Below are 24,923 nucleotides of genomic sequence, written 5' to 3' on the forward strand. Positions count from 1 at the left end.
CCTAATATATACCCCAATACCCTGTATGTAGCCTAATATATACCCCAATACCCTGTATGTAGCCAAATATATACCAATGCCCTGTATGTAGCCTAATATATACCCCAATACCCTGTATGTAGACTAATATATACCAATGCCCTGTATCTAGCCTAATATATACCCCAATACCCTGTATGTAACCTAATATATACCCCAATACCCTGTATGTAGCCTAATATATACCCCAATACCCTGTATGTAGACTAATATATACCCCAATACCCTGTATGTAGCCTAATATATACCCCAATACCCTGTATGTAGACTAATATATACCAATGCCCTGTATGTAGCCTAATATATACCCCAATACCCTGTATGTAGCCTAATATATATCCCAATACCCTGTATGTAGCCTAATATATACCCCAATACCCTGTATGTAGCCTAATATATACCCCAATACCCTGTATGTAGCCTAATATATACCCCAATACCCTGTATGTAGACTAATATATACCAATACCCTGTATGTAGACTAATATATACCAATGCCCTGTATGTAGCCTAATATATACCCCAATACCCTGTATGTAGACTAATATATACCAATGCCCTGTATGTAGCCTAATACACCCAATATATACCCCAATATATACCCCACTTCCACATCTGTCGCCTAATATATACCCCAATATCCTGTATGTAGCCTAATACACCTAATATATACCCAAATACACCCAATGTATACCCCAATACCCCATATGTAGCCTAATACACCTAATATATACCCCAATACACCATCTGTAGCCTAATATATACCCCAATACACCATCTGTAGCCTAATATATACCCCAATACACCGTCTGTAGCCTAATATATACCCCAATATCCTGTATGTAGCCTAATACACCCAATATATACCCCAATATCCTGTATGTAGCCTAATACACCCAATATATACCCCAATATCCTGTATGTAGCCTAATACACTCAATATATACCCCAATATCCTGTATGTAGCCACATACACCCAATATATACCCCAATACACCGTCTGTAGCCTAATATATTTCCCAATAACCCATATGTAGCCTAATATATACCAATATATATACCCCAATATCCTGTATGTAGCCTAATATACCTAATATATACCCCAATATATTACCCAATACCCCGTATGTAGCCTACTACACTTAATATATACCCCAATACCCTGTGGTTTAGCCGAGTTTCTCTCTCTCTCCATCGCATTACAGTATGTGTAAATAGCGAAAAGGGCAAATTGGACTGGGTACGGTTTATGGTGCTGGTGCTTTTGACACTTGGCGTCGTGTAGAGCCAGAGGGAAGAGCCATGAGCAGCTTGCTTCTCCATCTTGCTGCTTGGATAGTTACCGGAGAGCTACCGGATAACGGATAAGTGAATCGGGGCGGGTGGCTCGAGGCACATCATGTGCTGCTGCAAAGCTTGGCCAGAGATTTGAGGACGGCGCTCCCGTAGCATTAAATTGATCAGATGCCCTACTCTAGCTCAACCTGCCAGCTGATCGCATAGAAGGAAAGCAAGCTCTCTCTCTCACTGACTCACTCCCTCTCTCTCCCTCCCTCTCCCTATCTCTCTCACTGACTCACTCTCTCACACGCACTCGCTCGAGCTCCCCGGATTTTTCGGTCTCCAAGGCATGCAGATCTCCAAGACTATATAGCCTCCGGACCGAACGTTACCGCGAGTGACAGAACGTTTCCCCCGAGGGCGAGGTGAAAAGAAAAAGCATACCGTACCGGCGGGCGGGCGGCGTGGGCTTTGGTTTTTGGTTTGGGGGAGCGTCGAGCTTGGGGGGGGGTGATGGAGGGAAAGCGGTACCTTGGCTGCGCCCGCGCCTTGCCTGGTGGCGGAGAAGACACGAGCTGCTACTAGAGCGAGAATCCAACTAACCGCGCTTCAGTTGCTGTAGCTGTCGGTCGACGTCTCCTGCACAGAATTGATGATGCCACTTCTTCACACGGCCGTTTTCACCTCATCCATTTTAGGATTCTATTCACACATTCGGATTCTTCTCCGAACCTTGGAATATAGATGATTAGCGTGGCATAGATTTTTCTATTTTCTCCTCCCTCCCTTCCCCCTAGTTTTATGTAAAGGAGAGACAGGGAAGACCAAGACTCGGGACAGCCTGTTTTCCTAGACTATAGACTGTATTTTCAAACATCTCCAAACGCATGCTCTCTCGCTCACGCCCCAACCTGAGCACCACGACTTCTTGCTTTGAGAGAGAGAAAAACTAAAATCACTAAATATCAACACATGTGACTTAGGGTTAGGTTTTAGGAAAGCCCCATCGTCGCCATTTGAGGATAAGCCAACATAGAGGAGGCATAAGGCTGGACTTGGCTATTGCTCGTCTCTACTATAAGCTATCAAACATTGCGGATGGTACTGAAAATGATTAATTATTAAGGATTTTCCCCCGTTTTCTATTCTCGGCTATTTTTATCTCCATCGAGGACAAGACAACTGCAGATCCTCTCACGCTGAACTACTGGAGGAAAAGACGCAGTATATATATAATGTAGGCTAGTTATTTAGAAATGATTGTTAGATTTAATTCATCACCTTGCTGTCATCCATAGCTTATTATCGCATAGGATTAGGGCTAAATGTATCGATTTGTATACCTAGTGAAATGTACCACCGTGTTTGCATGAGGATTCTGTCAACCTCCAACGAGAAAAATCAAGGATTCCATCCTCCTTTTTCAATGAGATAAAAAAAGACATTGATATTTTTGCAGTTCATTTTGGGAATACCTTCTTACATCATCAATAGGCTAAGATAGCGATTTTGAACCACGAACTGCTCTCGCCTGGTACAACAAACCACGCCACCACCTCTCTCTCTCTTCAACATCACCCACCCGTTCTCCATTTCCACTCTAAGCACACACAGCGAGAGAAGTGAAGCCACCGTTTGCTCTCTCCTCAGCTCTCCTCTGCGCTCTAGCTCTCTCTCCTCTCCTCAGCTCTTTTCCCCCGCTCTCTCCAATGGCGGTGTCTTGGCCGTGAAGACCTGCTAGAGTGAGAGAGTATCGTAGACCTATAGACTAACAGACAGACCGACAGACAGAGCGACAGAAAGACCCACTGCCACCTATAGGTTCTGCATGTGTGTTTCCTCCGGAGATCGATGGGGTGTAATGTGGAACGATCACTGTGACTATCCTCTCTGGTTCTTTCTTAACGATCGCCGTCTGGTCTCCCCACTCCCTACAGAATGGCACGCTTCGGTGACGAGGTGCCGAACCGAGGAGGTGGAGGAGGCGGAGGTGGAAGTGGAGGCGGTGGCAATGCCGGTCCTCTGGGGGCCCCTGGCCGTGGCGGGAGCCGGCAAGGCGGACCCCCGGGGGGCCAGCGTGTGTACAAGCAGTCGATGGCCCAGCGGGCCCGGACTATGGCTCTGTACAACCCAATCCCGGTCCGACAAAGCTGCTTTACACTCAACCGCTCTCTCTTCATCTTCAGTGAGGACAACTTTGTGAGAAAAGCTGCCAAAAAGATTACTGAATGGCCATATCCTTTTATAACCTAATGGTGAATTATCATATCAGATCGAATGGATTTAAGGTACTGTACAAATGTGTGTTGTGTGGGGTTATGTGTTGTGTTGTGTGGGGTTATGTGTTAGGCCTATGTGTTGTGGTGTTAGGCCTATGTGTTGTGGTGTTAGGCCTATGTGTTGTGGTGTTAGGCCTATGTGTTGTGGTGTTAGGCCTATGTGTTGTGGTGTTAGGCCTATGTGTTGTGGTGTTAGGCCTCCTATGTGTTGTGTTGTTAGGCCTCCTATGTGCTGTGTTGTGGTGTTAGGCCTATGTGGTGTGGTGTTAGGCCTATGTGTTGTGGTGTGGTGTTAGGCCTATGTGTTGTGGTGTTAGGCCTATGTGTTGTGTTGTTAGGCCTATGTGGTGTGGTGTTAGGCCTATGTGTTGTGTTGTGGTGTTAGGCCTATGTGGTGTGGTGTTAGGCCTATGTGGTGTGTTGTGGTGTTAGGCCTATGTGGTGTGGTGTTAGGCCTATGTGTTGTGGTGTGGTGTTAGGCCTATGTGTTGTGGTGTTAGGCCTATGTGTTGTGTTGTTAGGCCTATGTGTTGTGGTGTTAGGCCTATGTGTTGTGGTGTGTTGTTAGGCCTATGTGTTGTGGTGTGGTGTTAGGCCTATGTGCTGTGTTGTTAGGCCTATGTGTTGTGTTGTGGTGTTAGGCCTATGCGTTGTGGTGTGGTGTTAGGCCTATGTGGTGTGGTGTTAGGCCTATGTGTTGTGTTGTGGTGTTAGGCCTATGTGTTGTGGTGTGGTGTTAGGCCTATGTGGTGTGGTGTTAGGCCTATGTGGTGTGGTGTTAGGCCTATGTGGTGTGGTGTTAGGCCTATGTGTTGTGGTGTAGTGTTAGGCCTATGTGGTGTGGTGTTAGGCCTATGTGGTGTGGTGTTAGGCCTATGTGGTGTGGTGTTAGGCCTATGTGGTGTGGTGTTAGGCCTATGTGGTGTGGTGTTAGGCCTATGTGTTGTGTTGCGATGTGTTGGTTGGGCCATAGGGCTAGAGTTAATACAACAGTTTAATGCCATATACAGCAGTCCAATTGGACCTAAGATACTGTACTGTTGGGTTGTGTGGTGTGTGGTACATCCAGGTCTATGATATGTTATGTGGTGTGTGGTACATCCAGGTCTATGATATGTTATGTGGTGTGTGGTACATCCAGGTCTATGATATGTTATGTGTTGTTGTGTGTGGTACATCCAGGTCTATGATATGTTATGTGTTGTTGTGTGTGGTACATCCAGGTCTATGATATGTTATGTGTTGTTGTGTGTGGTACATCCAGGTCTATGATATGTTATGTGTTGTTGTGTGTGGTACATCCAGGTCTATGATATGTTATGTGTTGTTGTGTGTGGTACATCCAGGTCTATGATATGTTATGTGGTGTGTGGTACATCCAGGTCTATGATATGTTATGTGTTGTTGTGTGTGGTACATCCAGGTCTATGATATGTTATGTGTTGTTGTGTGTGGTACATCCAGGTCTATGATATGTTATGTGTTGGGTTGGTTGGACCATGCAGAGTTGTGATATGAATTGATGAATGATAATATATGCCTATGAAATGAATAAGACGCCACCTGGAACTGGGTTTGGGTGGTTGGAACTGGGTTTGGGTGGTTAGAACTGGGTTTGGGTGGTTAGAACTGGGTTTGGGTGGTTGGAACTGGGTTTGGGTGGTTAGAACTGGGTTTGGGTGGTTGGAACTGGGTTTGGGTAGTTTGGGTGGTTGGAACTGGGTTTGGGTGGTTTGGGTGGTTGGAACTGGGTTTGGGTGGTTAGAACTGGGTTTGGGTGGTTAGAACTGGGTTTGGGTGGTTGGAACTGGGTTTTGGTGGTTAGAACTGGGTTTGGGTGGTTAGAACTGGGTTTGGGTGGTTGGAACTGAGTTTGGGTGGTTTGGGTGGTTGGAACTGGGTTTGGGTGGTTTGGGTGGTTGGAACTGGGTTTGGGTGGTTGGGGGTTGGAACTGGGTTTGGGTGGTTTGGGTGGTTGGAACTGGGTTTGAGTGGTTGGGTGGTTGGAACTGGGTTTGGGTGGTTGGGGATTGGAACTGGGTTTGGGTGGTTGGGGATTGGAACTGGGTTTGGGTGGTTGGGGGTTGGAACTGGGTTTGGGTGGTTGGGGATTGGAACTCGGTTTGGGTGGTTGGGGATTGGAACTGGGTTTGGGTGGTTGGGGATTGGAACCGGGTTTGGGTGGTTGGGGGTTGGAACTGGGTTTGGGTGGTTGGGGAGTGGAACTGGGTTTGGGTGGTTGGGGATTGGAACCGGGTTTGGGTGGTTGGGTGGTTGGAACCGGGTTTGGGTGGTTGGGTGGTTGGAACCGGGTTTGGGTGGTTGGGGATTGGAACCGGGTTTGGGTGGTTGGGTGGTTGGAACCGGGTTTGGGTGGTTGGGGATTGGAACCGGGTTTGGGTGGTTGGGGATTGGAACTGGGTTTGGGTGGTTGGAGGTTCTACAACTGACACTATTTTAGCTTGGTGTTAATTACCAGATCAGTAGATCTAGTTATGTTTAAGGAATTGATATATAGCTTAGTTAAACGGGGAATCATCCAGGAGGGTGGTGTACTGTAGGCCTTCAGGGAGGATGATGATGAACATAGTGTGAAGGAGGACTGTGAGGAGGAGGATGATGATGAACATGGTGTGAAGGAGGACTGTGAGGAAGAGGATGATGAACATAGTGTGAAGGAGGACTGTGAGGAGGATGATGATGAACATGGTGTGAAGGAGGACTGTGAGGAGGAGGATTATGAACATAGTGTGAAGGAGGACTGTGAGGAGGATGATGATGAACATGGTGTGAAGGAGGACTGTGAGGAAGAGGAGGATGAACATAGTGTGAAGGAGGACTGTGAGGAGGAGGAGGATGAACATAGTGTGAAGGAGGACTGTGAGGAGGAGGAGGATCATGAACATAGTGTGAAGGAGGACTATGAGAAGGAGGATGATGAACATAGTGTGAAGGAGGACTGTGAGGAAGAGGATGACGAACATAGTGTGAAGGAGGACTGTGAGGGGGATGATGATGAACATGGTGTGAAGGAGGACTGTGAGGTGGAGGAGGATGAACATAGTGTGAAGGAGGACTGTGAGGACGAGGATGATGATGGACATAGTGTGAAGGAGGACTGTGAGGTGGAGGAGGATGAACATAGTGTGAAGGAGGACTGTGAGGAGGAGGAGGATGAACATAGTGTGAAGGAGGACTGTGAGGTGGAGGAGGATGAACATAGTGTGAAGGAGGACTGTGAGGAAGAGGAGGATGATGGACATAGTGTGAAGGAGGACTGTGAGGAGGAGGAGGATGAACATAGTGTGAAGGAGGACTGTGAGGAGGAGGAGGATGAACATAGTGTGAAGGAGGACTGTGAGGTGGAGGAGGATGAACATAGTGTGAAGGAGGACTGTGAGGAAGAGGATGATGAACATAGGGTGAAGGAGGACTATGAGGAGGAGGATGATGAACATAGTGTGAAGGAGGACTGTGAGGAGGATGATGATGAACATGGTGTGAAGGAGGACTGTGAGGAGGATGATGATGAACATAGTGTGAAGGAGGACTGTGAGGTGGAGGAGGATGAACATAGTGTGAAGGAGGACTGTGAGGACGAGGATGATGATGGACATAGTGTGAAGGAGGACTGTGAGGAGGAGGAGGATGAACATAGTGTGAAGGAGGACTGTGAGGTGGAGGAGGATGAACATAGTGTGAAGGAGGACTGTGAGGAAGAGGATGATGAACATAGGGTGAAGGAGGACTATGAGGAGGAGGATGATGAACATAGTGTGAAGGAGGACTGTGAGGAGGATGATGATGAACATGGTGTGAAGGAGGACTGTGATGAGGAGGATTATGACGAACATAGTGTGAAGGAGGACGGTGAGGGGGAGGTTGATGATGAACATAGTGTGAAGGAGGACTATGAGGAGGAGGTTGATGATGAACATAGTGTGAAGGAGGACTGTGAGGAGGATGATGAACATAGTGTGAAGGAGGACTGTGAGGAGGAGGAGGATGAACATGGTGTGAAGGAGGACTGTGAGGGGGAGGTTGATGATGGACATAGTGTGAAGGAGGACTGTGAGGGGGAGGATGATGATGAACATAGTGTGAAGGAGGACTGTGAGGAGGATGATGAACATAGTGTGAAGGAGGACTCTGAGGAGGAGGAGGATGAACATAGTGTGAAGGAGGACTGTGAGTGAGGAGGATTAGGATGAACATAGTGTGAAGGAGGACTGTGAGGAGGAGGATGATGAACATAGTGTGAAGGAGGACTGTGATGACGAGGATGATGATGAACATAGTGTGAAGGAGGACTGTGAGGAGGAGGATGATGAACATAGTGTCAAGGAGGACTGTGAGGAGGAGGAGGATGAACATAGTGTGAAGGAGGACTGTGAGGAGGAGGATGATGAACATAGTGTGAAGGAGGACTGTGAGGAGGAGGAGGATGAACATAGTGTGAAGGAGGACTGTGAGGAGGAGGAGGATGATGAACATAGTATGAAGGAGGACTGTGAGGAGGATGATGATGAACATGGTGTGAAGGAGGACTGTGAGGAGGAGGAGGATGAACATAGTGTGAAGGAGGACTGTGAGGAAGAGGATGATGAACATAGTGTGAAGGAGGACTGTGAGGAAGAGGATGATGAACATAGTGTGAAGGAGGACTGTGAGGAGGAGGAGGATGAACATAGTGTGAAGGAGGACTGTGAGGAGGAGGAGGATGATGAACATAGTATGAAGGAGGACTGTGAGGAGGATGATGATGAACATGGTGTGAAGGAGGACTGTGAGGAGGAGGAGGATGAACATAGTGTGAAGGAGGACTGTGAGGAAGAGGATGATGAACATAGTGTGAAGGAGGACTGTGAGGAAGAGGATGATGAACATAGTGTGAAGGAGGACTGTGAGGAGGAGGATGATGAACATAGTGTGAAGGAGGACTGTGAGGAGGAGGATGATGAACATAGTGTGAAGGAGGACTGTGAGGAAGAGGATGATGAACATAGTGTGAAGGAGGACTGTGAGGAGGAGGATGATGAACATAGTGTGAAGGAGGACTGTGAGGAGGAGGATGATGAACATAGTGTGAAGGAGGACTGTGAGGAGGAGGATGAACATAGTGTGAAGGAGGACTGTGAGGAGGAGGAGGATGATGATGAACATAGTGTGAAGGAGGACTGTGAGGAGGAGGAGGATGAACATAGTGTGAAGGAGGACTGTGAGGAGGAGGAGGATGAACATAGTGTGAAGGAGGACTGTGAGGAGGATGAACATAGTGTGAAGGAGGACTGTGAGGAGGAGGAGGGTGGTGGTGATGATGATGGTGATGGAGATTCTGATTTATATCTAATTGATAATGTGGGTCTGTGACACATTGTTGTAAGCACCATTCACGGTGGCCCATGGCGTCATGAAGGCCTCACTACACAAAACTAGCATATGTTTAATGTGTGTGTAACACATTTGTTACGTGTTCAGTGGTTCAAGAGGCTTTAGGCTGTGTGTGTGTGTGTGTGTGTGTCTGTGTCTGTGTCTGTGTCTGTGTCTGTGTCTGTGTCTGTGTCTGTGTCTGTGTCTGTGTGTCTGTGTCTGTGTCTGTGTCTGTGTCTGTGTCTGTGTCTGTGTGTGTGTGTGTGTGTGTGTGTGTGTGCGGTGAGGTAGGGATGCAGAGCAGGATGCTGATCTCAGCAAACGAGGGCTAAAGCACCATCCAATGAACGATCGAGAGAGAGGTAGAAAAAAACTAGTTAGGAATGAAATAAAGAAGTGAACGACAGACTCTGTCTCTCTTTCTCTACATAATTAGCTCTCTGGTTTTGACTAGATGGTATACAGCTACAGTCAGAATTAACTTTTCGTAGCAGGTCAGGAGAACTTACACAGAAGGTTAGGACATTTATTTAGCAGGTCAGGAGAACTTACACAGAAGGTTAGGACATTTATTTAGCAGGTCAGGAGAACTTACACAGAATGTTAGGACATTTATTTAGCAGGTCAGGAGAACTTACACCGAAGGTTAGGACATTTATTTAGCAGGTCAGGAGAACTTACTCAGAAGGTTAGGACATTTATTTAGCAGGTCAGGAGAACTTACACAGAAGGTTAGGACATTTATTTAGCAGGTCAGGAGAACTTACACAGAAGGTTAGGACATTTATTTAGCAGGTCAGGAGAACTTACACAGAAGGTTAGGACATTTATTTAGCAGGTCAGGAGAACTTACTCAGAAGGTTAGGACATTTATTTAGCAGGTCAGGAGAACTTACACAGAAGGTTAGGACATTTATTTAGCAGGTCAGGAGAACTTACACAGAAGGTTAGACATTTATTTAGCAGGTCAGGAGAACTTACTCAGAAAGTTAGGACATTTATTTAGCAAGTCAGGAGAACTTACACAGAAGGTTAGGACATTTATTTAGCAGGTCAGGAGAACTTACACAGAAGGTTAAGACATTTATTTTTTCAGGTCAGGAGAACTTACACAGAAGGTTAGGACATTTATTTAGCAGGTCAGGAGAACTTACTCAGAAGGTTAGGACATTTATTTAGCAGGTCAGGAGAACTTACACAGAAGGTTAGGACGTTTATTTAGCAGGTCAGGAGAACTTACTCAGAAGGTTAGGACATTTATTTAGCAGGTCAGGAGAACTTACACAGAAGGTTAGGACATTTATTTAGCAGGTCAGGAGAACTTACACAGAAGGTTAAGTCATTCATTTAGCAGGTCAGGAGAACTTACTCAGAAGGTTAGGACATTTATTTAGCAGGTCAGGAGAACTTACACAGAAGGTTAGGACATTTATTTAGCAGGTCAGGAAAAGGGTTAGGGTTAGCTAAAATGCAAAAAATTCTCCCTGACATCCAACTTTTTGACATAACCCTCCTATCCATCCCAACCTCTCTCCCTGTCATCTCCCTCCTCATCTCTCTCTCTCTCTCTCTCTTTTTCTCTCCCTTGTATCTTTCTACCTCTCTCTCTTCCTCCACCCCCCCCCCCTCTCTCATCCCTCTTCCTCTCTCTTTGTCTCACATGATGAAAGTGAATGTGGCCAAAACACACCCAGGACGTGTGAAAACCACACGGACGACTAGAGAGAGGAACAGATGGTGTCAGAGAGAGATGGAGAGAGGGAGGGGGGGGGGGAGAGAGATAGTGGGAATGCGGGAGGGAGGGAGAGAGAGCGGGAGGTGAAAGAGAGAGATAGCTAGAAAGAGCAGACATAGACACTGATGCATGGTGTTAGGTCATTAATACTGATACAATTCAAGTGTGTGTGTGGAGTTGAACACTGATAAATCAAGACGAGGGATTCAATCAATCGCCACTTTTTTCAGACACTATGAAGATGATTGTTATGCAAATGAATATGTACAACACACACACACACCCTGGTCTCTGCCTGTGGCCCATAAAGATGGTGTCTGAGTCTCGTCTGTCTGGTGTAGAGCACAGATCAGTCACAGCTGACAGAGACCCTGGTGTGTACATGTGCGGCAGGTGATACAGTAACACCTGTTCAGCACGATCAATTACCTCAGGGAGGCACACACACACGCACGCACGCACGCACGCACGCACGCACGCACGCACGCACGCACGCACGCACGCACGCACGCACGCACACACACACACACACACACACACACACACACACACACACACACACACACACACACACACACACACACACACACACACACACACACACCACACACATGGTGCGGTCAGCCCACTGCCTGGCCCTGTTCAGAAAGATTCACCATTTGGGTCATTCACGCTTCAGTGTGCAATCACGAACACACTGTCTCACGTGATGCTACCTCCATCTCTCTGTCTCTCTCTCTCTCTGGCTCTCAATGTCTTCTTCCTGGGGACAAGCTGTAGCTTGAAATCCGTGTATGTTTGCCTCCTGAGGGCCTCAGTGACAGAAGAGGGGACAGAGAGGAGAGAGAGAGGAGAAATGGTAGATAGTGTAGACATTGTATAATTAACAACACGGCCAGAGGAGGTGTGGTATATGGCGATTATACCACAGCTAAGAGCTGTTCTTAGGCACGACGCAACGCAGAGTATATTGGTCGTATACCACAAACCCCAGAGGAGCCTAATTGCTGTTATAAACTGATTAACAACGTAATTAGAGCAGTAAAAATACATGTTTTGTCATAACCGTGATATACCACGGCTTTCAGCCAATCAGCATTCAGGGCTGTTTATAACAGTAGCTATTTGGTCATTGTAGTAAAGCTCCAGGGTTGTGGGTCTGTCTGTGGTGTAACATGATGCTGGTCCTTACTGTGTGGGGCTGTGGGTGACCTGCCTGCCGTGTGGGATTCCCCAGGGAGGATAGACGGGAAAGCTGGTGCAATCTCCCTCTTACTTTCTCTCTCTTTCTGAAGGTGTGTGTGTGTGTGTGTGTGTGTGTGTGTGTGTGTGTGTGTGTGTGTGTGTGTGTGTGTGTGTGTGTGTGTGTGTGTGTGTGTGTGTGTGTGTGTGTGTGTGTGTGTGTGTGTTTGGTGTGTGCACTTGCGTGCGTACGTTCTTGTGAGCCGTTTGAACCATGTGTGTGTGTGTGCGTCCGCACCTGCAAATGTGTGAGTGTCCTGATTAGGTCTACATAGTAATTGTACAGATCTGAACTCTCTCCTTATAGACTGTAATTACTGATGATGAAACCTCTGAGCACTGTAGCAGTCCACACACTGTGTATAGCAGTGCTCTCTCTCTGTGTGTGTGTGTGTGTGTGTGTGTGTGTGTGTGTGTGTGTGTGTGTGTGTGTGTGTGTGTGTGTGTGTGTGTGTGTGTGTGTGTGTGTGTGTGTGTGTGTGTGTGTGTGTGTTTGGTGTGTGCACTTGCGTGCGTACGTTCTTGTGAGCCGTTTGAACCATGTGTGTGTGTGTGCGTCCGCACCTGCAAATGTGTGAGTGTCCTGATTAGGTCTACATAGTAATTGTACAGATCTGAACTCTCTCCTTATAGACTGTAATTACTGATGATGAAACCTCTGAGCACTGTAGCAGTCCACACACTGTGTATAGCAGTGCTCTCTCTCTGTGTGTGTGTGTGTGTGTGTGTGTGTGTGTGTGTGTGTGTGTGTGTGTGTGTGTGTGTGTGTGTGTGTGTGTGTGTGTGTGTGTGTGTGTGTGTGTGTGTGTGTGTGTGTGTGTGTGTGTGTGTGTGTGTGTGTGTGTGTGTGTGTGTGTGTGTGTGTGTGTTCTGCCTGGTTCTCCTCTCACATGAAAAGGAAAGAGAGAATATTAAAATGGGCGCCTAAAGAGACGCCTGCTGGATGTGGATCTAGAACAGAGGAGAGAAGGAGGCTACAAAGACACGGGCAGAAGAAAGGACGAGCCAGAGAATGAGGGAAGAGGAGAGTGGGGGGCAGAGGAAGAGAAAGAAGGAGAGAGGCATAGTGAAAGAGATGCAGAGGGAGGGACAGGAAGAGGAAGCTAAAGAGAGTCAGAAGGAAGGGTGTACAGAGAGAGAGAGAGAGTGAGAGAGAGAGAGAGAGAGAGAAAGAAAAAAGAGGGAGGGACCCAAGAGAAGAGAGTGTGAAAGAGAGGCAGAGGGAGGTACTGTGTGAAGAGAGAAGTAGTGAAAGCGATACAGGAGCTTGAATAGAATAGGGGGAAAGAGAAAGTCACAGAGGGAGGTTGGTGTAATGAGAGATGGAGAGAGAAAGAGCAACAGAGGGACAGAGGGAGGTTGGTGGAATGAGAGATGGAGAGAGAAAGAGCAACAGAGGGACAGAGGGAGGTTGGTGGAATGAGAGATGGAGAGAGAAAGAGCAACAGAGGGAGGTTGGTGGAATGAGAGATGGCGAGAGAAAGAGCAACAGAGGGACAGAGGGAGGTTGGTGGAATGAGAGATGGAGAGAGAAAGAGCAACAGAGGGACAGAGGGAGGTTGGTGGAATGAGAGATGCAGAGATGGAAGTTAGTGTAATGAGAGATGGAGAGAGAAAGAGTCACAGAGGGAGGTTGGTGGAATGAGATATGGAGAGAGAAAGAGTCACAGCGGGACAGAGGGAGGTTGGTGGAATGATCGATGCAGAGATAAAGATCAACAGAGGGACAGAGGGAGGTTGGTGGAATGAGAGATGCAGAGATAAAGAGCAACAGAGAGACAGAGGGAAGTTGGTGGAATGAGAGACGCAGGGATAAAGAGCAACAGGGAGACAGAGGGAGGTTGGTGGAATGAGAGATGGAGAGAGAAAGAGTCACAGAGGGAGGTTGGTGGAATGAGAGATGGAGAGATAAAGAGAGAATGAGTCACAGAGGGAGGTTGGTGGAATGATCGATGCAGAGATAAAGAGGAACAGAGGGAGGTTTTGTGGAATGAGAGATGGAGAGATAAAGATCAACAGAGGGACAGAGCGAGGTTGGTGAAATGAGAGATGGAGAGAGAAAGAGGGACAGAGGGAGGTTGGTGGAATGAGAGATGGAGAGAGAAAGAGTCACTGAGGGAGGTTGGTGGAATGAGAGCTGGAGAGATAAAGAGAGAAAGAGCAACAGAGGGACAGAGGGAGGTTGGTGGAATGAGAGATGGAGAGAGAACGAGTCAGAGGGACAGAGGGAGGTTGGTGGAGTGAGAGATGGAGAGAGAAAGAGTCACAGAGGGAGGTTGGTGGAATGATAGATGGAGAGATAAAGAGAGAAAAAGTCACAGAGGGAGGTTGGTGGAATGATCGATGCAGAGATAAAGATCAACAGAGAGACAGAGGGAGGTTGGTGGAATGAGAGCCGCAGAGATAAAGAGCAACAGAGGGATAGAGGGAGGTTGGTGGAATGAGAGATGGAGAGAGAAAGAGCAACAGAGGGACAGAGGGAGGTTGGTGGAATGAGAGATGGAGAGAGAAAGAGCAACAGAGGGACAGAGGGAGGTTGGTGGAATGAGAGATGGAGAGAGAAAGAGTCACAGAGGGAGGTTGGTGGAATGAGAGATGGAGAGATAAAGAGAGAAAGAGTCACAGAGGGAGGTTGGTGGAATGATCGATGCAGAGATAAAGAGGAACAGATGGACAGAGCGAGGTTGGTGAAATGAGAGATGGAGAGATAAAGAGGGACAGAGGGAGGTTTTGTGGAATGAGAGCTGGTGAGATAAACAGGGACAGAGGGAGGTTGGTGGAATGAGAGATGCAGAGAGAAAGAGCAACAGAGGGACAGAGGGAGGTTGATGGAATGAGAGATGGAGAGAGAAAGAGGGACAGAGGGAGGTTGGTGGAATGAGAGATGGAGAGATAAAGAGGGACAGAGGGAGGTTTTGTGGAATGAGAGATGGAGAGATAAAGATCAACAGAGGGACAGAGCGAGGTTGGTGGAATGAGAGATGGAGAGATAAAGAGGGACAGAGGGAGGTTGGTGGAATGAGAGATGGAGAGATAAAGAGGGACAGAGGGAGGTTGGTGGAATGAGAGATGGAGAGATAAAGAGGAACAGAGGGAGGTTGGTGGAATGAGAGATGGAGGGACAGAGGGAGGTTGGTGGAATGAGAGATGGAGGGTCAGAGGGAGGTTGGTGGAATGAGAGATGGAGGGACAGAGGGAGGTTGGTGGAATGAGAGATGGAGAGATAGAGGGACAGAGGGAGGTTTGTGGAATGAGAGATAAAGAGAGAAAGAGTCACAGAGCGAGGTTAGTGGAATGAGAGATGGAGAGATAAAGAGGGACAGAGGGAGGTTGGTGAAATGAGAGATGGAGAGATAAAGAGGGACAGAGGGAGGTTGGTGAAATGAGAGATGGAGAGATAAAGAGGGACAGAGGGAGGTTAGTGGAATGAGAAATGGAGAGATAAAGAGGGACAGAGGGAGGTTGGTGGAATGAGAGATGGAGAGAGAAAGAGGGACAGAGGGAGGTTTGTGGAATGAGAGATGGAGAGATAAAGAGGGACAGAGGGAGGTTGGTGGAATGAGAGATGGAGAGATAAAGAGGGATACAGTATGTTGTGTGAGAGTGTGTATATAGTATGCTGTGTGTGAGAGTGTGTATACAGTATGTTGTGTGAGTGTGTGTATACAGTATGCTGTGTGTGAGAGTGTGTATACAGTATGTTGTGTGAGAGAGTGTGTATACAGTATGTTGTGAGAGAGTGTGTATATAGTATGCTGTGTGTGAGAGTGTGTATACAGTATGTTGTGTGAGTGTGTGTATACAGTATGTTGTGTGAGAGTGTGTATACAGTATGTTGTGTGAAAGAGTGTGTATACAGTATGTTGTGAGAGAGTGTATATACAGTATGTTGTGTGTGAGAGTGTATATACAGTATGTTGTGTGAGAGTGTATATACAGTATGTTGTGAGAGAGAGTATATACAGTATGTTGTGTGAGAGTGTGTATATACAGTATGTTGTGTGAGAGTGTATATACAGTATGTTGTGTGAGAGAGTGTATACAGTATGTTGTGTGAGAGTGTATATACAGTATGTTGTGTGAGAGAGTGTATACAGTATGTTGTGTGAGAGAGTGTATACAGTATGTTGTGTGAGAGAGTGTGTATACAGTATGTTGTGTGAGAGTGTATATACAGTATGTTGTGTGTGAGAGTGTATATACAGTATGTTGTGTGTGAGAGTGTATATACAGTATGTTGTGTGAGAGAGTGTGTATACAGTATGTTGTGTGAGAGAGTATATACAGTATGTTGTGTGTGAGAGTGTGTATACAGTATGTTGTGTGAGAGTGTATATACAGTATGTTGTGTGTGAGAGTGTATATACAGTATGTTGTGTGAGAGAGTGTATATACAGTATGTTGTGAGAGAGTGTGTATATACAGTATGTTGTGTGTGAGAGAGTGTATACAGTATGTTGTGTGAGAGTGTATATACAGTATGTTGTGTGAGAGTGTGTATACAGTATGTTGTGTGTGAGAGTGTGTATACAGTATGTTGTGTGAGAGTGTATATACAGTATGTTGTGTGTGAGAGTGTATATACAGTATGTTGTGTGAGAGAGTGTATATACAGTATGTTGTGTGAGAGAGTGTGTATACAGTATGTTGTGTGTGAGAGTGTATACAGTATGTTGTGTGAGAGAGTGTATATACAGTATGTTGTGAGAGAGAGTGTATATACAGTATGTTGTGTGAGAGAGTGTATATACAGTATGTTGTGAGAGAGTGTATATACAGTATGTTGTGTGTGAGAGTGTGTATACAGTATGTTGTGAGAGAGTGTATATACAGTATGTTGTGTGAGAGAGTGTGTATACAGTATGTTGTGTGTGAGAGTGTATACAGTATGTTGTGTGAGAGAGTGTATATACAGTATGTTGTGAGAGAGTGTATATACAGTATGTTGTGTGAGAGAGTGTATATACAGTATGTTGTGTGAGAGAGTGTATATACAGTATGTTGTGTGAGAGAGTGTATATACAGTATGTTGTGTGAGAGAGTGTATACAGTATGTTGTGTGAGAGAGTATATACAGTATGTTGTGTGTGAGAGTGTATATACAGTATGTTGTGTGTGAGAGTGTATATACAGTATGTTGTGTGAGAGAGTGTATATACAGTATGTTGTGTGAGAGAGTGTATATACAGTATGTTGTGTGTGAGAGAGTGTATATACAGTATGTTGTGTGTGAGAGTGTATATACAGTATGTTGTGTGAGCTTGTGGAGATGGAGGCAGGGGGCGTTCACTTGACTAAACCACAGTAACAGGGACTTTTCTATTGAGGGACAGAATAATGGAGCCAAATGAATATTGTTGTTGACTCTGTAGAACACACACCGTGCCAGTCCTCCAGCGTCTGAGGGTATATTCAGTTGATTCCAGCCTTTGAGGCGAGAATGATTTATCTAAATACCAACAGGGAGGGGTATCATATGTTTATGTTGTAGTGGCAGCCATATCATCCTTCACTATCCACCCCTCTTTTACTGTTCTGAATGGTATCTTCCGTCTTTCCTATTGAGCTCAACCAGCTCTTTGAGGGGGTTGACTTTATGTTAAACGTTGAAGATATTTTAGACATCTATAATTGTGAAAAATATTTGTTTGTAGTCTGTTGTCGTTGCTTTTGTTGTTTACGGGGCCTATAGTGACGTCCAATCGATCGCAGCACTATCTGTTTGGCTAATAGTTATTTTGCCAATGGATCCTGAGCTAATGAGAGGTGTTGTCTGAAGATGATGACGTTAATGATAATAATTATTGTCATGGAGCTGTAATTTAGACTTATTAAATGCTTAGAGAGTGAGGGAGAGAGAGAGAGAAAAGGGAGAGGATGGAGAGGGAGAGGATAGAGAGGGAGGGAGGTGGAGAGACGGGGGAGAGAGAATGAGAGAGAGAGAGGTCAGACTGATGACGAGGCTTCTCTGGCCTCTGCTCTCTCCTCTCTGATTTACTGTAGAGCTGCTGTAGCTAGCAGGTCTGTCTCCATTCTCCATCCTCCATCCAATGGTGCTCTCTCCTCTCTGATTTACTGTAGAGCTGCTGTAGCTAGCAGGTCTGTCTCCATCCTCCATCCAATGGTGCTCTCTCCCTCTTTCTTTCCTCCTCTCTCTCTCCATCTCTCTCCCAGTTTTCTTTCTCACCATCCTCCTAATCTACATCTTCTTTTCTCACTTTGTATTCCTCTCTTTCTCATTCTGTGCATTTCTCTTGCTTCTCTCCCTCTCGTTTGGCTTCCATGTCTACCTCTCTCCATTTTCCTCTCTCACCTCTTGTGTCCCTCTCTCTCATGTCTCTTTTTTCATTCTCTTTCGCTCTGAAGCTGGTGTTCACTGCAGTGGTGGAGAGAGAGGTTGATGTAGGGAGAGAGATAGAGAGAGAGAGAGAGAGAGAGAGAGAGAGAGAGAGAGAGAGAGTGAGAGAGAGAGAGAGAGAGAGAGAGAGAGAGAGAGAGAGAGAGAGAGAGAGAGAGAGAGAGGAGAGAGAGGAGAGAGAGAGAGAGAGAGAGAGAGAGAGAGAGAGAGAAGAGAGAGAGAGAGAGAGAGAGAGAGAGAGAGAGAGAGAGAGAGAGAGAGAGAGAGAGAGAGAGAGAGAGGTTGCAGTCAGAGGGAGACAGGCTCAGTGTGTGTTTGATCTGAGCTGGTTTCCACACCCACACAGCCCTGGGCTAATCTCTAGAGAACAGGGGGAACAGATAGAGAGGGAGAGTGAGAGACGGAGAGTGGGAGAGTGAGAGAGGGAGAGAGAGAGAGACAAGGCAAGAAGGGCCTTCTATGCCATCACATAAAATTCAACATACCAATTAGGATTTGGCTAGAAAATACTTGAATCAGTTATAGAAGCCATTGCCCTTTATGGTTGTGAGGTCTGGGGTCCGCTCACCAACCAAGATTTTACAAAATGGGACAACACCAAATTGAGACTCTGCATGCAGAATTCTGTAAAAATATCCTCTGTGTACAACGTAAAACACAAAATAATGCCTGCAGAGCAGAATTAGGCCGATACCCGCTAATTATCAAAATCCAGAAAAGAGACTTTAAATTCTACAACCACCTAAAAGGAAGCTACTCCCAAACCTTCCATAACAAAGTCATCACCTACAGAGTGATGAACCTAAGCAAGCTAGTCCTGGGGCTCTGTTCACAAACACACCCCACAGAGCCCCAGGACAGCAACACAATTAGACCCAACCAAATCATGAGAAAACAAAAAGATAATTACATGACACATTGGAAAGAATTTACAAAAAACAGAGCAAACTAGAATGCTATTTGGCCCTAAACAGAGAGTACACAGTGGCAGAATACCTGACCACTGTGACTGACCCAAACTTAAGGAAAGCTTTGACTATGTACAGACTCAGTGAGCATAGCCTTGCTATTGAGAAAGGCCGCCGTAGGCAGACATGGCTCTCAAGAGAAGACAGGCTATGTGCACACTGCCCACACAATGAGGTGGAAACTGAGCTGCATTTCCTAACCTCCTGCCAAATGTATGACCATATTAGAGACACATATTTCCCTCAGATTACACAGATCCACAAAGAATTCGAAAACAAATCTAAGTTTGATGAACTCCCATATCTACTGGTGTGCCATCAGAGCAGTAAGATTTGTGACCTGTTCCAACAAGAAAAAGGCAACCAGTGAAGAACAAACACCATTGTAAATAAAAACCCATATTTATGTTTAGTTATTTTCCCTTTTGTAATTTAACCATATGTACATTGTACAACACTGTATATACACATAATATGACATTTGAAAATCTCTATTCTTTTTTGTGCTTTTGTGAGAGTAATGTTTACTGTTAACATTTATTGTTTATTTCACTTTAGTTCATTATCTATTTCACTTGCTTTGGCAATGTTAACATATGTTTCCCATGATAATAAAGCCCCTTGAACGGAATTGAATTGAGAGAGAGAGAGAGAAAGAAAGGGAGAGAGAGAGATGTGGTTAAAGGATCAATGGGGGTAGGAGGGAGAGAGGGGGGGTAGAGGGAGATAGATGGGCCAGGGAAGAGAGAGGGAGGAACAGAGGAGGGAAGAGAGAGTGTGTTGAAGGAGGAGGGACCATCTCGTGTTCAGTACACAAGGACACAGTGTGTTGAAGGAGCAGGGACCATCTCGTGTTCAGTACACAAGGACACAGTGTGTTGAAGGAGCAGAGACCATCTCGTGTTCAGTACAAAAGGACACAGTGTGTTGAAGGAGCAGGGACCATCTCGTGTTCAGTACACAAGGACACAGTGTGTTGAAGGAGAAGGGACCATCTCGTGTTCAGTACACAAGGACACAGTGTGTTGAAGGAGCAGGGACCATCTCGTGTTCAGTACACAAGGACACAGTGTGTTGAGGGAGCAGAGACCATCTCGTGTTCAGTACACAAGGACACAGTGAACATAGGGCTCTGTTTTCATGTGTTGCTCTGAGCTCTCTACAGTATTTCAACATAATGTCCAAATCAAAGTTGGAGTTGCACCGGCTTTCATCAGTGGCTTTAGATCAAACTCCGCAGCTTTGCATTGTGGGCATGCGTGTGTGTTTCTCTCAGTTGTGGCCCCGGGGCTTAGGGGGGTCAGACAGTGTCAAACTCCAGTAAGATTTCAATTAGCTGTTCAATGTGAATGGCTAATTAATGATGTAGTCCAACTCTCTCTCACAACTACAACACACAGCCTTTACAGTATTTACTATGGAGCAAAGACGGTGTATTTCCCATCTATGTCTGTCCATCTCATTGTCATTCTGTGAAGTCAGCCTTCTAGAGTGTTAGGCTGCGTTCTGAATGGCTCACTATTCACTACGTAGTGCACCACTTGACTGCATGTAGAAAGGTGGAGGTAGCAGATACAATCTGAAAATGTGTATCTTTTCATTTATTTAGTTCTTATCACATATTCATTCAGGATTTTCCATATATCTTCTTTCAACCTTTGGGCAGCCAAACATTTAATAGATACATAATGCAAAGTCATGTTCATTTTGCTCGTATTACAGAGTTTAAAAGTGCAGAATGCAGAAATCGCTTCGCCGTTTCCTGATTTTTAAATTTCGAATAGTTAGCCTAATTTCAGTTTGTGACAAAACAAGCAAAAAACGAACAATTCAAGGATCAATGTACCATCTAAACCGCTGCGAAATATCTTTTCAATAACCCCAAATATTGTCTTTTCAGCTGTTAGAAGCTGGTGTACAAAACCAAAACTAAAAGACGCAAAAAACAAAACTTAAGAACGGGAAGCAGAGAAATAGAGCAGACCCCCCCCCCCCCCCCCACACACACACACAGAGGATGAGAGTAGTGGGAAGAGAGAAGGTTAGAGATGAGGGGGAGTATAGAGGAAGACAGGAAGGTAGAGGGGTGGCAGCAGGGACAAGTGAGAGAGGTGGTGAGAAGACGGAAGAAACAGGAGGAAGGTAGAAGAGAGAGAGGTGGTGAGAGGAGGGGAGAAACAGGAGGAAGGTAGAAGAGAAGAAGGGGAGAGAGGAGAGAGGAGGGGAGAAACAGGAGGAAGGTAGAAGAGAAAAAGGGGAGAAATATGAGGAAGGTAGAAGAGAGGAGGGGAGAGAGGAGAGAGGAGGGGAGAAACAGGAGAAAGGTAGAAGAGAAGAAGGGAGAGAGGAGAGAGGAGGGGAGAAACAGGAGGAAGGTAGAAGAGAAGAAGGGGAGAGAGGAGGGCGTAGATGAAGAGGGAGAGGAGTGTTGTGGGAGTGTGGTCGACAGCACCAGGTGTTTGCTGGCCCCTCCCACTTGACCCTCAACTGGGACCACTTACACATAGATAGATAATTAATAGAACGGCTTGGAACCTCTAAACCTGGCCATTTTGACTGGTATGCCGACATTGACTTGAATGGGTATGTCCATTCTATTCATTCTATTTCTATGCTCTTACACAATACAGTGGGAGGCTTGAAGACTGCCTTGTCTCATTCAGATAATCACTCCTACATCTAATCATGATTGCTACTCTCTTTAGTCTCTAGACTCTTAACTTTAAATCCCATTAACATCAAGCTTATAAGCCATCTACAGTTTACAGTATAGTGCATCTATATTTTATAGATATATAATTTGGAACTGTTGTTCACTATGAACTTGTCTGTATAGTTATTAACCACACTATTTAAAAAACATTTTTATTTAAAATTGCCATTAGCAGCTGGGTCAGAGTGGTCAATAACTAATGACCTTCTATTGTTGAGGTCAGAGGTTGTGTCTTTCACCAATAGGGTGGAGACAGTAGGTTCATCAGTCCCTGGGAGAATATGCAGCTGGGAACTAAGGACCACCAACCCAGATAGATAGATATCAGATGGCAGCCTTTTGTTTCAGGAAGTCAAGTTGTCCTTGGGAATTGATGTAGACCCAACAAAGCGACAACCTAAATGTAACACAGTGACGCTGTAAAGGCTACACAGGGTGACACTTTTGGCTCCTGATAACGGCATGGTAACAGCAAACTTGAACAATTGTATTTAAATCATCATATGTGTTGTTGGCAACATGTACGTACTGTATTTCAGGGATTTAACCCTTACTGACGAATATGAGGGGACAGTAGATATACTCTCTGTTTTAGTCCTCCAGGACAGTAGATATACTCTCTGTTTTAGTCCTCCAGGACAGTAGATATACTCTCTGTTTTAGTCCTCCATGACAGTAGATATACTCTCTGTTTTAGTCCTCCAGGACAGTAGATATACTCTCTGTTTTAGTCCTCCATGACAGTAGATATACTCTCTGTTTTAGTCCTCCATGACAGTAGATATACTCCAACTGTTTTAGTCCTCCAGTACAGTAGATATACTCTCTGTTTTAGTCCTCCATGACAGTAGATGTACTCTCTGTTTTAGTCCTCCTTGACAGTAGATATACTCTCTGTTTTAGTCCTCCATGACAGTAGATATACTCTCTGTTTTAGTCCTCCATGACAGTAGATATACTCTCTGTTTTAGTCCTCCAGGACAGTAGATATACTCTCTGTTTTAGTCCTCCATGACATTAGATATACTCTCTGTTTTAGTCCTCCATGACAGTAGATATACTCTCTGTTTTAGTCCTCCAGGACAGTAGATATACTCTCTGTTTTAGTCCTCCATGACAGTAGATGTACTCTCTGTTTTAGTCCTCCATGACAGTAGATATACTCTCTGTTTTAGTCCTCCATGACAGTAGATATACTCTCTGTTTTAGTCCTCCACGACAGTAGATATACTCTCTGTTTTAGTCCTCCAGGACAGTAGATATACTCTCTGTTTTAGTCCTCCATGACAGTAGATATACTCTCTGTTTTAGTCCTCCATGACAGTAGATATACTCTCTGTTTTAGTCCTCCAGGACAGTAGATATACTCTCTGTTTTAGTCCTCCATGACAGTAGATGTACTCTCTGTTTTAGTCCTCCATGACAGTAGATATACTCTCTGTTTTAGTCCTCCATGACAGTAGATATGCTCCAACTGTTTTAGTCCTCCATGACAGTAGATATACTCTCTGTTTTAGTCCTCCATGACAGTAGATATACTCTCTGTTTTAGTCCTCCATGACAGTAGATATACTCCAACTGTTTTAGTCCTCCAGTACAGTAGATATACTCTCTGTTTTAGTCCTCCATGACAGTAGATATACTCCCTGTTTAGTCCTCCAGGACAGTATATATACTCTCTGTTTTAGTCCTCCAGGACAGTATATATACTCTCTGTTTTAGTCCTCCAGGACAGTAGATATATTCTCTTTTTTAGTCCTCCATGACAGTAGATATACTCCAACTGTTTTAGTCCTCCATGACAGTAGATATACTCTCTGTTTTAGTCCTCCATGACAGTAGATATGCTCCAACTGTTTTAGTCCTCCATGACAGTAGATATACTCCAACTGTTGTAGTCCTCCAGGACAGTAGATATACTCTCTGTTTTAGTCCTCCAGGACAGTAGATATACTCTCTGTTTTAGTCCTCCAGGACAGTAGATATACTCTCTGTTTTAGTACTCCATGACAGTAGATATACTCTCTGTTTTAGTCCTCCAGGACAGTAGATAAACTCTCTGTTTTAGTCCTCCAGGACAGTATATATACTCTCTGTTTTAGTCCTCCATGACAGTAGATGTACTCTCTGTTTTAGTCCTCCTTGACAGTAGATATACTCTCTGTTTTAGTCCTCCATGACAGTAGATATACTCTCTGTTTTAGTCCTCCAGGACAGTAGATATACTCTCTGTTTTAGTCCTCCAGGACAGTAGATATACTCTCTGTTTTAGTCCTCCATGACAGTAGATATACTCCAACTGTTTTAGTCCTCCATGACAGTAGATATACTCTCTGTTTTAGTCCTCCATGACAGTAGATAAACTCTCTGTTTTAGTCCTCCAGGACAGTAGATATACTCTCTGTTTTAGTCCTCCATGACAGTAGATATACTCTCAGTTTTAGTCCTCCAGGACAGTAGATATACTCTCTTTTTCAGTCCTCCATGACAGTAGATATACTCTCTTTTTCAGTCCTCCATGACAGTACATATACTCTCTGTTTTAGTCCTCCATGACAGTAGATATACTCTCTGTTTTAGTCCTCCACGACAGTAGATATACTCTCTGTTTTAGTCCTCCAGGACAGTAGATATACTCCAACTGTTTTAGTCCTCCAGGACAGTCGATATACTCCAACTTTTTTAGTCCTCCAGGACAGTAGATATACTCTCTGTTTTAGTCCTCCAGGACAGTAGATATACTCTCTTTTTCAGTCCTCCATGACAGTAGATATACTCTCTTTTTCAGTCCTCCATGACAGTACATATACTCTCTGTTTTAGTCCTCCATGACAGTAGATATACTCTCTGTTTTAGTCCTCCACGACAGTAGATATACTCTCTGTTTTAGTCCTCCAGGACAGTAGATATACTCCAACTGTTTTAGTCCTCCAGGACA

The 24,923-nt window shown here is 45.2% G+C and overlaps 2 protein-coding genes across 22 annotated transcripts in view; both read left to right on the top strand.

The window, feature by feature from the left end:
* Positions 1-1,327: 1,327 nt before the first annotated feature.
* LOC129839337 (voltage-dependent P/Q-type calcium channel subunit alpha-1A-like) overlaps positions 1,328-24,923 on the top strand; it is a 202,233-nt gene continuing 178,637 nt past the window's right edge. For 8 of the 17 annotated variants that reach the window (XR_008757004.1, XR_008757003.1, XM_055906687.1 and 5 more), the window contains exon 1: positions 1,329-3,553. Coding sequence is in view for 15 of the 17 variants with exons in the window: in XM_055906687.1 (XP_055762662.1) it covers positions 3,259-3,553 (295 nt within the window). In the remaining 2 variants the exon portion in view is untranslated. Of the gene's footprint in view, positions 3,554-24,923 lie in introns of all 17 variants that reach the window. The other 9 variants (XM_055906690.1, XM_055906688.1, XM_055906692.1 and 6 more) reach the window with 3 other exon arrangements.
* LOC129839340 (glutamic acid-rich protein-like) lies at positions 7,800-14,461 on the top strand. 5 transcript variants are annotated; one of them, XM_055906701.1, is made up of 2 exons: positions 7,800-13,400; positions 13,505-14,461. In XM_055906701.1, the coding sequence occupies exon 1, from the start codon at positions 8,097-8,099 to the stop codon at positions 8,967-8,969; it is 873 nt and encodes a 290-aa protein (XP_055762676.1). In that variant the 5' UTR covers positions 7,800-8,096; the 3' UTR covers positions 8,970-13,400; positions 13,505-14,461. The 5 variants fall into 5 exon arrangements, with proteins under 5 accessions (XP_055762676.1, XP_055762679.1, XP_055762680.1 ...); XM_055906704.1 differs by having other exon boundaries at positions 7,800-10,302; positions 10,346-14,461; XM_055906705.1 differs by having other exon boundaries at positions 7,800-10,280; positions 10,324-14,461.

The sequence above is a fragment of the Salvelinus fontinalis genome, chromosome 40, assembly GCF_029448725.1.
Source record: "Salvelinus fontinalis isolate EN_2023a chromosome 40, ASM2944872v1, whole genome shotgun sequence".
In the NCBI taxonomy this organism is placed as follows: domain Eukaryota; kingdom Metazoa; phylum Chordata; class Actinopteri; order Salmoniformes; family Salmonidae; genus Salvelinus; species Salvelinus fontinalis.